The sequence below is a fragment of the Poromitra crassiceps genome (assembly GCF_964638095.1).
Source record: "Poromitra crassiceps genome assembly, chromosome: 5".
Taxonomy (NCBI): Eukaryota; Metazoa; Chordata; class Actinopteri; order Beryciformes; family Melamphaidae; genus Poromitra; species Poromitra crassiceps.
This window is the reverse complement of record NC_139642.1, coordinates 25,801,473-25,815,429: the sequence shown is the minus strand read 5'-3', so window position 1 is coordinate 25,815,429 and position 13,957 is coordinate 25,801,473. Positions and strand designations below refer to the sequence as shown.

Here is a 13,957-nt window from a genome sequence, read left to right as displayed (position 1 = left end):
CCAACAATTAATTACTTCTGAGAAGAGTATGCTATGCACAGAAAACTTTTATATACATGACATGAAGCATGACTGCAGTTTTCCTGTTTTGTATAATCACCCTGGATATGACAGCAATACTACTAGTGTATTTCAACATATCAGCGGGGGCAGATGCTCTAAAATCCAGTACAGATGTTTAAAAATATGAAAAACAAAAAAGTTCCAGTACAGAGGTGTTGCACGTAGGCTGCTATAGGCAGGTGCAGCAGAAGGCTAAGTCACTAGCCACATCCAGTATATTAGCTTCAATTACAGATCAGCAATGGTGTTCTATCCAGAGACTTACTATAAGATGACAACCCAATAAAGAACCACACTGCCTCCGTTTAATAACTGGATCATGTAGGTAGTTGTGAAACTTGAACGAAATGAAAGCACTGTAAATAAGAATGGAGGTCTACTGGCTTTGGAGCAGAACCTCAGGAGCTGAAGTAGGAGGTAGAGGGCTTCATGGTGGGGGAGGTCAGGTGGTGCTGATGAGAGGAGCCAGGAGACTGCGGTGTCTGGCCTGGGGAAAGACAGAGATGCTTCATTAATCATTAGGTGAGATGTCATCGGTTGAGTTCTCATCACGCTGGCATTATAAAATACAGCATGGTAAAGATGATCATGGAAAAAGTATAAAGAAGTGCTAGAAAATAACTGGAAGTTTGGCTATGTTCATACTTTGAAACTCCAATTAATTTTATTCAATTAACACTTGACTTAACACCCACACAATACTGTGGTGTATCTACACTTGACTACCGTATACATTCACATGGTAGACTCCAGTGTAAGTGAATGTAGTGTGTGTATAGTAGGGCTGTCAATCATAGATCATAGATTCTTGTACTTGTGTTTATCAATCAAGGTCCAACAACAAAAAAAATGTCAGGCATAACAAAAAAGATGATAGAGATAGGTTAAGGCCAAGCTAAGAATATGGTCAATGAATATAATATCCAACCAACCAGTGATGTGCTCCGTCTTCACGTTCTCCTCAAAGCCCTGGTGTCTCTGATAGGCCTCAAAGTTGACCGAGGCGTCGTCCTCTGATAGGCTGTGAGGAACATGTCCATCTCCAGGTCGACACACATCAAAACGTATCCACTGGTAGCTGTGTAAGCACAATTAGAAGCCAATAAGGTCTTAAAACCATGTGTTGGGAAATCTATAACTCCTAGGGAATGGAGATTGTCTGAACCTTGTGAAATGTTGACATGATCGAAATATATGAATGTCCTGTAATTTGCTGTCTAGTTTGCAGTTGAAATAATTGCATAAATCAAAAAGGAAATTCCAATAATAATACTGAAAATTGGGCCAGTAGTTTTTCCGTAATCCTACTGACAACCAAACAAACAGCACTGAAAACATAACGTCCATGGCGGAGGTAATAATTATAGCTGCACTATTTAGGTTTGGGAAGGTAGTTTTAACTTTGAAGGCTATAGGCTTGCAGTTCAGATTATTAATTAAAAAGCAGAGCTCCCACTGTGGCCCGCCCTGATGTAACATTTTTTCCATGACTTTCCAAGTCTGAGTGCTTCTGTGACATAGGCTACAAATGTTCTTCTTTCCTCCTGGTTTGTTCATGTTGTTTTGCCACTCAGCATTGTTCTAAAGGGGTAAATAATATTTTGTTAGCACGCCTAGCAGAGCTTGCTAACAAATCATTATCAGCTGAAGAGATCTCAAGTGAAAGTTTTGCAGTGTAGTGTTGAACGCAGGCTCAGCGAGCAGGGTGAGCTTACTTGGTACATTTGCGTGCTCCGGGACAGCTCTGGATCAGGTTCTGGATGGTGGGGTGAGAGAAGCCAAAGAAGTCTGCTCCTGATGGCACGATGGTCACCACAGGCTTGGATCTAAAGGTGGACATGTTGGATAATGGAAAGCATTAAATAAAGTAAAATTGAATTTGCTCCCCAAAATACAATTTAATTTAAATAGTACTTTGACAAACGAATATGCGTGCTGTATTCTGCTCCTTTCTATTTAGCAGTTTGTGCATAGAAAAATACAAAAATAAATATTTAATAAATATAAAACATTTCTGCCTCTGCAAAGGTCAAAGCAATAGACTTTGTAAAGTCGAAACATTTTGCACATCAGGAAAATTAAACTAGAAAAAATAAAATGCCCTGACGAAGGCCAAAACATGGCTCGTTTTATTGTGTTCTCATATGAACTAGCCTTTAAAGTTTTGTTTTTCTTCTCCTTGGAAGAGTGCCTCGGATCCGCATTTTTTTTTTTTACTTTTGTATTTCCCCATTTTCGACCAAAGAGCACCTTCTTACAGCTTGACTTAACCTGTCTTGAATTACCATAGCCCTCCTATCAATATCCTTTGTACAGAAATCAATTGTTTTAATTAAAAAGATATTGAATGAATTGAAAATACTAAGTTGGCCCAGGTGAGTAAAGCAGCCGTACCTGACAGATGCGATGGTCTTCAGTAGGTTCGAGTGGCAGGTCAGGGCGGAGGAGGCAACAATGGCATTCTGAGGATCTTCTTCAGGCACAATTTCAAACTAGGGGGAAATGGTGAAAAAACTGAAAGCTGCCACATCGGACACATCCAGCCAACAAATACCAAATACTCCGCTGCAACATATAGTCCTGTGTGATAAATCAGATTAATATGAATGAAGAATCAGTTTTCCTTTAGTAATTTACCGTAATTAAACCATAATTTAATTAAATCGGGGTATATGCAGGAATGACCTTTTCAATATATTTTAAGACCTCAACGCCACTTTCGCCACATCATTGATAGGGGTGTAAATCACAAGTTTCATCCCAATACATTCTTTGGAAATGATATCTGCTGATATCACAAAGACTGTCACAATATGATTTTGATTCAATTCAGGGGTCTGCGATCGATATGAGATGATATGCCCATTTAACACAATCAGCTACGAAGTATAATACCTCGTCAAATGGTGATTATTTTTAATACTTTCTAAGGAACTTAATTTTCCCTAATTGGTTTATGAACTTTTAATACTTTTCAAGACGGGTCAGGGTCGTCAAAACTTCCGTCGTCACACGTCATCCATTTATTACCCGTCTTTTCTTTATGATAATGAGACGTAGCCTATTTAATAGCATTTCATTTTCAAAAACTATCGATCACAATAACATTTAATATGCAGAACAGAAGAACAAACGTATGCCTTTATAACACAGAAGAACATATTTTGTTGTTTTAATTTTGTTCTGAAGGCTGAACGGCGGAGATTTCCCGACTCTGTATGCACGCGCTTCACTGAAGGAAAGCTCTCAGCGTGTGCCCCTTCAGCTGCTGCACCCACAGACACGCTCCAAGGTGCAGGAGGAGCGAGTCGGGAAGAAATGTCCCCTGACTTCAAAACTCTGTCGTGGCACTGGTCATTCCAGTTTCCAATCTGTCAAAATGAGGGACGGCCTTCAGATTTTTCCATCATTGTTAAAAAAATTAAAAAATCTGTAGAAGCCTTTTAGATACATATGGACCATACGAGTGCTTGGAGAGTACAGCTAATTAATTCGTGATGTTACTTTGCCCATTATGCCTGTTAGTATAGCAAAGTTTTTTTTATTCTTAACATTTTACAGCCTGCTGATAGCAGAGACAAAGACAAATACATATATATTAACATGTATTGAATGGGAATCTACAAATACATTGATTAATTGATTGGTTGATTGATTGATTGTGGGACCAAAGCGTATTTATTAATTTATTTATATTATTATTATTATTATTTTCTCCTCAGTCCCACTCCCTTGTCTGTGTGTGTGTCTCTGTATACCTGTGGGCCCATTCCTCCGTCCTTGATCTGGCAGGTGTACAGGCACTGCTGGTCTGGGATTTTCATGCTGGCAAAGACTCGTGTGCTGCAGAAGCCCACTGGGTAGATGGCACACTGGTCATGGAACAACATTCTGTCTGGGATGATCTGGACAGCAACACAAACGTTATGTTTGGTAATTAGTGATTAGTCTTAGTATATATTTATTTGCATAAAAGGGAAAACATTAAGCAATGAAACATTCAATAATTTAGACAACTTTAAACTAGACTCATATGGATAATGTTAAGAAGTTAATAGACACAGTTGATACTGTCAAACTGAAACTGCTTATACAGTATATTGAAACAGACCAATCAAGATCGAAAGATGTTTATCAGATGGCATCAGTCCACTAAACTATGACTAGGAAATGATATGCGTAACAGGTAGAGGCGGAGGCCAGAAACTTGTCATCACTGCAAATCACTGCAAAGTCTGTCTTGAGAGATTAACAATGGTGTAAGTAAGACAGCTGTCACCATCTGTGTCACATGAGCCACTGACCTCTCCCAGGCTGTAGATGGTCAGCCCCCCCAGTACGATGGGAAACAGAGGACGCCCAGAGGAGTCCAGAGGGATCGGCTGCACCAGTTTGCGAGATCCCTCCGCTAGCTTTCTCTTCTTAGACATCTTCCTGGGAACTGAAGAAAACAAGTGTTCACAGTAATGATACATCCCCAAGAGCCTTGCCTGGGAAGACTCAAGCCACTCAACTTTCAATATACATTCTAGTCTAGATATACACAAGAAAATAATTCCACAGCTCACCTTCCTCCTTTCCATTTTCCCTGCCTCGCTCTCTCCTCTCCTTCTTGGGTTTTTTATGAGGTCCGTCCTCTCCTGTTGACCCGGCTGAGGCAAGGTGGTGATGCCCCCCAGACAGGCCTGAAGCCACAGCAGGACCAGAGGTTAAGGCCACCGGTGGCACAGGCGGATGAGAACTGGTGCTGGGTGTGGGCAACAGCTCCCCCTCAGACAGAGACTGGTACTGCAACAAGGACTTCAGTAAGAACCTGGAATGAGAAAGAATCCCACATCATAGTAATATGTAACCTGACGCTGCCAGATGGATGTACAGTAGGTTGCTTCACATTTGTTTCACAACCTGGGATTGTGAATTTGTGAACTCAATACCGCCCCATCTGGCGGAGTCAGGTTAAGTAATATGTATACAAGCTAGGAAATGTAATACCAGCCATCAAACCAATAATGGTAAATTTTGGCTATGATAGTAGGTTTTTTTCTATTCTACCAGCTATTATTAGGATATTTGTTTCTACATACCAACTAGGCTGACAGTGAATACAAAAAATTATAACAAATCTGGTATTGTGACTTCAGCTTAGTTACGCCTGGTTACCATTTAAAAAATTAGTGAACAAACAGTATGAATAAAAAACAGGAGAAAAGTAGGATGGCTAGCTAGGTCTAAATAGTGACCACAACATTTGACATAGAAACCAATTTGATTCCTCTACGAATTCCTTATCACTTTACACTACAGGAATCATCAGCATAGCTGGAGCACATCAGCTGACCTCCGCTCCTCCTTTGCTCTCAGAAACTTCTCCTCCAAGTGGGCAACTTCATCACAAAGGGCTGCATTCTCCTGCAGGTACACCATCATTAGGACACCAAAGACTAATTTAGGCTTGTACTAAAGAAAGAGCTGGGTATTGGACGTAACATATACATTTTTGTTAATAAAATAAATAAATAAATAATTGTATTTATATATATATATATATATATATATATATATATATATATATATATATATATCATCACCAATATTAGTTTCCAAACAATTCTAATAAGCAGCCCTAACATGTCCATCCATGATACTACACAGTAGCCTTAGCCTAGTATGTAAATTGTATACTGCATAACAGGTTTACTCACAAATATCATGGCACGAGCTGCTTTGCGCAGCCTGAGGTACTTGAGTCGGTACTTTTGGTTGTGGTTCTTGCGCGCGCCTCTCTTCATCTTGACCTTACGCTCCGAGGAGCTGCTGGGGGAGCGGTAGGCAGGCACTGAGGTGGCTGAGCCCGAGCTGGAGACGGTCGTCTGGTGAGGAGAGCCCAGGAAAGACTGCGTAGTGAAGGCATGCAGGGCCTGCTGCCGCTCCTCGTCGGTCTGCGAAGGGCACAGGGAGAGAACCAGAGAGATCAGTCCCTGTGCCATGGGTGTCGTTAGGCCTGGGCATTGGGGGCTATAGCCCTGAATGTTTTATGAATAGCTCTCGATCTAAGTAAATAAATAAATAAGAAAAATAGTCCCAGCCCTCAGATCTATTAATCTGTCATTCATGCTTTAAAGCCCTCAAAACAATATGATATATGATACAGTTGATCAGAAATGCAACAATTGACTTCCTCTCTGTGTGTGCAAGTAACCTATAGAAGGAAGAGACATCACTCTCATCACAGCGTTTGAATTTTGCATTGGGGCTAGACTTTAGTGACAGTTCTATTGAAGTGAATGGGGCAGGCATGGAAAGTCCCACTATAAACCATCATACAGTATCTGTGTTTTTTCACCTTTGATTGAAAAATGCTTCCACAGATTGCAAAATTCAAACACTGTGATGTGCGTGATGTATTTTCCTTCTTTATAGGTTCCTTGTCTGTTTGTCAATCAAGGCTAATGCTGAAGTTGAACAATTCCTGAATTTGCTATGGGGACTGCCTGGAACCCTCTCAAGGACCCCTGGTGGGCCCTGGACCCCACTTTGAGAACCACTGATCTACTTTTTCAGTATTCATCTCAAATTGCTCGAAAATTGTGCATTTACCTGATCCCCCCGGATCTACCTAAAGAGGGCTGGGCTAAGCTCCCAATGTCTCCAGACCCTAGAAGTGCCCCTGCCCTGTGCTGCGAGGGGCACGGGGAGAGAACCAGAGAGAACAGTCCCTGTGCAGCAGAACAGCCTGAGACATGTGGTGCTTTGGCCTTCAGGATGATGTATGAAAATACAGACTGAAAATATGGATGATTAAATAATAACTGATGTAGCTGATACTTTAAACTGCAACATGACAAATAATGAAAATAATTGAAAAAATACAAAAAGTGGACAAGCAATTTTAAAAAATCAAATAATTTCTCATTTTATTCTGATTCTACTCTGACTTTATCTCTACCCAGTCCGTCGTTTAGGTCTGTGAGGACTGTAAGGAGGGTTTCCCTCTTAGTACTGTATGCCACATCACTCACCAACAGTGCAAAGACTCCATTTCTGTTCTCAATCCTCTTGAATCTCCTGCTGCCTTTTTGTGTCTGAAACATAGTGGGACACTGAGGCAAAGGCAAACTCAAACCCAAAAGCTGGGGTTGAGCTAAAACCTGAGAGTCCAGTCAAACTTCATCAGTATTAGATTGTGCATCTGTGTGCACAAAGCATCCTTTACTCTGATTACAGCGCATTAACATCTTTCAATAAAGGGAAATAAGTCCAAAGAAGCAGGATGGGAAGATATGGAGAAAAAATAAAGTATAATAACAGACAGAACTACAGATGAAGCATGTATTGACTGAACTGGCAGAAATGCAGAATGGAAGTGCAATCTGTTGTAGTCAACAGCAGAGGCTGCTGTCAGACAGCATCACCGTTCCTCTTACCTCACGGTACATAACAGCTTCCAGGCTCGACTTGGCACTGCCAAGGAGAGAACAGACATGAGCAGAGTTTAAAATTGGTTCCAGAAAGATGGCTGCCCTTAGTATTAAACACCAGACACCTGTCCTGCTGCTTCACATGTATCTCTTGTTTGGTGACGTCACTGATCAAACTACGTCACTGATTAATATAAAGAGAGGAAAATTTGAGTCTACAGCTGGCCTTTTTGGATTGTATGGAACTGCATAGGTATGTGAGAAGAGATGAGGAATTACTCAGTTTTACAGTAAATGTCAGGACTTTGACCTGGATTCATCAAGAACACAGCTAATTTCCAATATATATTGATTTTCACCATTTTTATGATTCACTAAATAGCAGGGCGGAAATCACACACAAACTCTGTCTCAATGAACTTGGACCAATTCTGTCCGAATGAATACAGCAGCATCTCAACTTTCATCAAGTTATAATGAGCTGGATCTTGTGAAATTCTAATTACCAGACTCCATAATAATTGCAAGCTGAATAGCCAAAATAGCCTGAGTCATCGTTTCGTGCTTTGACTTTCAACAACAGAGATATTCACATGAGAATACGGACAAGCTGAGTAGTAATTTGATAGGATTACTGTACTTGGATTGAACGAGTCCCCTGTCGACGATTCTCTGTTTAATCTCCTTGATATGCATTGGACGCCCAGCTTCCTCCAAGACAATCTACATGAGAAAAAAGGGAAGAAGAAAAAAAGGCGCTATTTGTTTAACAAACAAAAGCAAAAATCCCTCACAGCGATGACTGAATCGATAGCAAATCCTTTTCATATCACTGCATGGAAATGTAGTGAGGAAATAGATAGGAGATACCTGTGCAGCATCGAGCCACGTGAGGTTTGGCTTCTCTGCAATATCACTGGGCGGTTCACTGCGTAGAGAAGAGGTTTAGCATCATCTGCTGCAACAGACAAATCCTGTGCATGTAGTTTTCATAGAAGATCAAATCTAAAAATCTTTTTCGCAGCAGCATCCACAAGACTGAATATGGAGACCATTCAAAAATGAGATATTCACAATTTTAAAATGTGAGACATACTCCAAAATAAGGCCCCTTGATATGAAAGTAACCCCGACTCTGTGGTAAATACCGAAGATATGCATTCATATTAAAGCTGCACTGGGCAACTTCTTACACTGGTGGCTCCATACGCCAGCAGGATTTAACTGCTTGAAACAGCTGAACTTCAATACCCAGCAGTCCTGTAAGGTGATGTCAGTAAACTGCACACAGCTCACCCCTGTTTACACCAACATTGGTGCTTTACACCAAAAGATGTCAAAGGGGTGAGAGAGGAAAAATAACTAATGATGGAAAAGATTCAGATGGTGATCCAGTTTTCTCTTTCTCTGGACCACATTTCTAACTATCACATCTGCAATTTATAAACTTGATTCATGTGGGTACTGACTTTGTCCTAGTGTATCTCCAGCCAGCCTTTGTGCACACATGGCAATGAGATTCTGAAAGATGAACCAAGAGTTTGGCAGAGGCTTCGAACCAAATATCTAACAATCACATCTGCAATTTAGCCGTGATCTGACTGCAGCAGTGAGGTTTGAACTGAGGTAAGACAGCCAAGAGAAAGTATTCTGTGACTTCGACTGGTTCAAAGTAGATATAGAAAAAAATGATTTAATATAAATCGGTAAAAACACACTTACAGAATTCACTCACAATAGTGCATCATTTAAGATACAATTATGCATATGATATCATTCACAAAGTAAAAATGTGCTAATAATTTTGCACTGTGACCTTTTGGATCTTGTATTTGACCTTGTAACACGCTGCTCTTTTCTGTTTATCCACTGTATGTAAAGCACTTTGAATTGCCTCTGTGTATGAAATGTGCTATACGAGGGATCAGTGTTGGTAAACAAATGGCAGTTTATAGTGGGACCCTATGGAGCCAGCCTTGAGTGTCTCGCGCTAGCAGGGTGTGCTTTTCACTGAATTCACTTCATTTTAAAAACTGTGACAGATCACACAACTTTAACACGACATATTATACATCAGACCCTTGAGCTACTTCTGCTCTCACTCAGAATGTAAAAATATAAGCAATGTGATGTATAGTTTTTTGAGATATTAAAGTTTGTTTGGCACAACTCATACTAGTTAACTGCTGCGGTTCCGGGTGGCATATCCGGGTGTCGTGATGTCACGCTGATTCGTCCTATACAAATGAACTTGCCTTCTCTGGACGGAGCGCACGCTCACTACTGTTTAGGAGATAGCTTGTATTTCACTTGTCACTTCCCATGAGCAGAGTGTGCACATCCAAAACCAGATTTTTATTTCTGCAAATAGAAGTGCATGGGATACTCTTCTCTATCGCAGCTGCACTGGTAAAACAGGTGTATTTTCTACATAAAGATCTTCCCAAATGTACATAAGTTGAATTTTTTTTAGTCTAAAGTATGACACAGCTTTTGGGAATGAAACTTGTTTTCAACAACCTTTCAAGAGTTTCAGAGGTCCCCGACAGACTTGCAATGCTGTCCAACGCAGGAAAAAGAGAATAGTTTCCCTGTCCATCTGCCTCCATCTCAGACTCAAACGTGTTGAGTGACTCCATAGGAGACAGGGACGTGCCTCTGGCCTGGGTACTGCTCGTAGATGGCTGAAACATATTAAACAAGACAGTCAACCTTCTCTCTGTCTCTCTCACACACCCTCACAGTTAATATGACTTTTACTGTTTAAGACTAAATGTAAAACATACCACAGACAGACAGACAGACAGACAGACGCGCGCATGTGTACACACACACACACACACACACACACACACACACACACACACACAACAGAACCAAACATTGTGTGTATCAAAGTTCAGAGGCAATGGCATGGTTTTAGATTTAGTATCATCAACAAATACACCTGTAAATGCTACTAAATTATATACCAACGATATTACTCACAGTTAACTTACTGCTGTTTGGCATACATTAGCCTACCTATTTTCTAACAGGTTTGAGGTAAACACACATACACAGATCAACAACTCCGGCAAAGCCTACCTACCCCACTTATTTCAACTCGTGCTCTGGATTGCTCTTTTCCGTGTATCATCGGGGACCCTTCACTTCTGTCCATCGCATTGTTTGTTTACATACGGTGTCGGTGTGGCTAAACGGCTAATGGTAGCTAGCTAGCAAATGGCTCCGTCGTGAATGTATAATAAGCGTGTGTCTCTACAGACAAGTCGAATGAAATGGTTACTTCGCTTCGCTGGATCACAATTTGTTTGAAAAGTGAGTGTTGGTTGAAATCCGACTGTTACAGGAACTAGAGGCAGATCGTTAGTTGATTTCACCGGACATAATACTGAGAGCGCTTTACTGCGGCCGGATATCCTTTTTAGTTGGCGTTGGATTGTAGGGAAGTGTAGTTTTTTTCTAAAACAGGCGAGATTACCCCTGAAATAAACACACAAGAAAGATGTGAGAGGTGGGGGATTAAGATGCTTCTTTTAGATGGGATCTTTTTTTATACAGTCTAGCTACTGTATGCTTCTTCTTCTTCTTTGAGTTGTTGATGTTGTACAGTCAGTGGTTTTGAGTAGGCTTTTTTGTTTGTTTTTCAAAGTTAAAAGGACATTTATAGCCTAACCTATCTGGCACTGGCTATAAAATGCTCTGGAAAAGCAATGCCCACCCCACCCCACACATTTTGAGACAAAGAATATAATTCTAAAACCCATGTAGGCCAACTATTTGAGGCCCTCAAAATAGTTTTGTTGACAAAGGTCTTTCTAAATAAATTTTAGTCTACATCTTAGACCACAAATAGGCTACCGGTAGGCTACTTTCATGTCAGGAATCAGTTTGTGAAATAAAATATTTAAAGTTGAGGTGGTCTTGTAAGGATGCCACCTGGTCACTTCCCTATAGGGAGGTGTTCCAGACACGTCCAGCTGGGAGGAAACCACAGGGCAGACTGAGGGCTAGGTGGAGAGATTATATTCTCCACTCTGGCATCCCCTAGTCAGAGCTGGCTAATGTGGCCAGGGAAAGGGAAGTTTGGGGTCCCCTGCTGGAACTGCTACCTGTGCGACCCGACCCAATCCCGGATAAACGGTTGCTGAATTGATGGATAGAGAATATTTTAAACTGTGTCTTATAATTTGGACCATGATTATTACTTGAAAGTAGGCCTTGAGTGCTCTTTGGATAGATATTGTTTTATTTTTCCAAGTAGGCTACATTTTCTAGACAAATGAACAGTCAGTGTTTTCAGTTCCAGCTGGCTGCTGACCTCTTTATTCTCAACTGTGGTTGTTCTCCTGTAAGTTTTAGCTGGTATATATGGGAATCTGGAAAGCCGTCTTTGAGGTTAAGATAAGTCCCAAAAATATTCAGGTCTTTCTGGGTCATTCTTTCTATGCGATGTGTTCACCATCTGTCACCTGGGAGGAACACCATCAACTCAGATAGTGTGCTGCAAACTAAATCATTCTTCTGATGTGAATACACATTTTCCAAATCACATATATGAAACCACTCTTTCCAAATCACATTTTTCTTCATCCTTCATCGTTGCAAAATGGCCTTTGTGGTACAGACCTAAATGCTTGTGTGGTTGTTTTTATGTGCAGTGAACAACACTCAGATTACAGGGACAGAGCCTAAGTATGCCACACCTAGAGCCAATAAGGATTGTCACCATGGTAGGACAAAACAAACACAGGTCCCTAAAGCAGAGGTTCTCAAATGTTTTTCAGCCAAGGACCTTACAAGATAGAAAATATACCGGGGATCCCCTCATTCTGATTTTGGACTAAGCTTAATTGTTTCCACGGTAACGTGCTTGACTTTTAAATTGATAGGTTTCTTAGATTAGAATGTAATCCATGAACCTTTTAGATTTAAAGCATAACATATTTTCGTTGAACTATGAAGCTTTTGCAAAAAAATATATTTTATTTTTTATTTTCCTCTAAACGTTTCATGGACCCCCTGGCAAAGTGCCACGGACCCCTGGGGGTCCCCAGACCCCCATTTGAGAACCACTGCCTTAAAGTGATTTGTGCCACTGTCCAAAATTGAGACAGGTTGAACTGATTTGCTGCGTGACCGGTCTGTCAAGAGAGAAGCTTTGGACTTCACACACCCTATTAGCATTATTTACTTTGGCTACTTTCGAGAAATTGGTTGTTTTCTCAAACATCTGAAGGAGCTATTTTATGGTACGTTTTTCATCATCAGATTTCCAGGAGTATGTTTAAAATGTTGATCTCCCTTCCCAGAATTATTGTTTCTCACCGCAGTTGCTCACTTCATTTGGCATGTAATTGTTCTGTCTGTGCCACAGACAGGACTGAACATAGACAATACACATGCAATACAACACTATAAAATACTATATTCATGTGCTTCAAACCAGCATCATTCTGTATACCGGATCATCTCCTTTGTGGCTGAAGTTGAGGTTAACAGCTCTGTTTAATTGGTCCTCATTTTAAAGCTGGAGCATCCTGCTGGACTGCACGCAACCCAGATACTGATTTCACAACAAAATAATTCAGATGATCAAGGACAAAAGTGTCTCAAATTGTCTCACTCTCCCTCGCTCTGAAGGAACAAGTACAAGAAGATACAATCAAATAAAAAATAGCCTGCAAGTTGGGTTCTGCTATTGTCAAAGGCACAGTAAAAGAAAAGAAAGGGGGGGGGGGGGGGTAGTGCTCTCATGTAACCCAGTTCTGACATTTATTTGAATCTCTGGGGTATATTCAGAGGACGTTACAGGAGGGACAGAACAGTTTAAACAGTTCCTCACATCTCTGGGGTAGATTCAGAGGACATTACAGGAGGGACAGAACAGTCTAAACAGCCCCTCACACCTCTGGGGTAGATTCAGAGGACATTACAGGAGGGACAGAACAGTCTAAACAGCCCCTCACACCTCTGGGGTAGATTCAGAGGACGTTACAGGAGGGACAGAACAGTCTAAACAGCCCCTCACATCTCTGGGGTATATTCAGAGGATGTTACAGGAGGGACAGAACAGTCTAAACAGCCCCTCACACCTCTGGGGTAGATTCAGAGGACGTTACAGGAGGGACAGAACAGTCTAAACAGCCCCTCACATCTCTGGGGTATATTCAGAGGATGTTACAGCAGGGAGAGAACAGTCTAAACAGCCCCGCGCATCTCTGGGGTATATTCAGAGGACGTTACAGGAGGGACAGAACAGTCTAAACAGCCCCTCACACCTCTGGGGTATATTCAGAGGACGTTAACTTACAGAAGGGAGAGAACAGTCTAAACAGCCCCTCACATCTCTGGGGTTTATTCAGAGGACGTTACAGGAGGGACAGAACAGTCTAAACAGCCCCTCACATCTCTGGGGTATATTCAGAGGACGTTACAGGAGGGACAGAACAGTCTAAACAGCCCCTCACACC

At 41.2% G+C, this 13,957-nt stretch overlaps 1 protein-coding gene across 1 annotated transcript; it reads right to left on the bottom strand.

Annotated features, from left to right (window-relative positions):
* Nucleotide 1: 1 nt before the first annotated feature.
* On the bottom strand, nt 2-10,775 carry tbrg1 (transforming growth factor beta regulator 1). Its single transcript, XM_083637422.1, has 15 exons — nt 10,573-10,775; nt 10,002-10,165; nt 8,352-8,409; nt 8,122-8,204; nt 7,488-7,524; nt 7,083-7,145; nt 5,766-6,002; nt 5,402-5,472; nt 4,632-4,876; nt 4,368-4,504; nt 3,822-3,968; nt 2,458-2,555; nt 1,779-1,889; nt 996-1,141; nt 2-550 (listed from the first exon to the last, which is right to left on the bottom strand). Exons 1-15 carry the CDS (start codon nt 10,642-10,644, stop codon nt 462-464), a joined length of 1,758 nt encoding a protein of 585 aa, XP_083493548.1. The 5' UTR covers nt 10,645-10,775; the 3' UTR covers nt 2-461.
* Nucleotides 10,776-13,957: the final 3,182 nt, after the last annotated feature.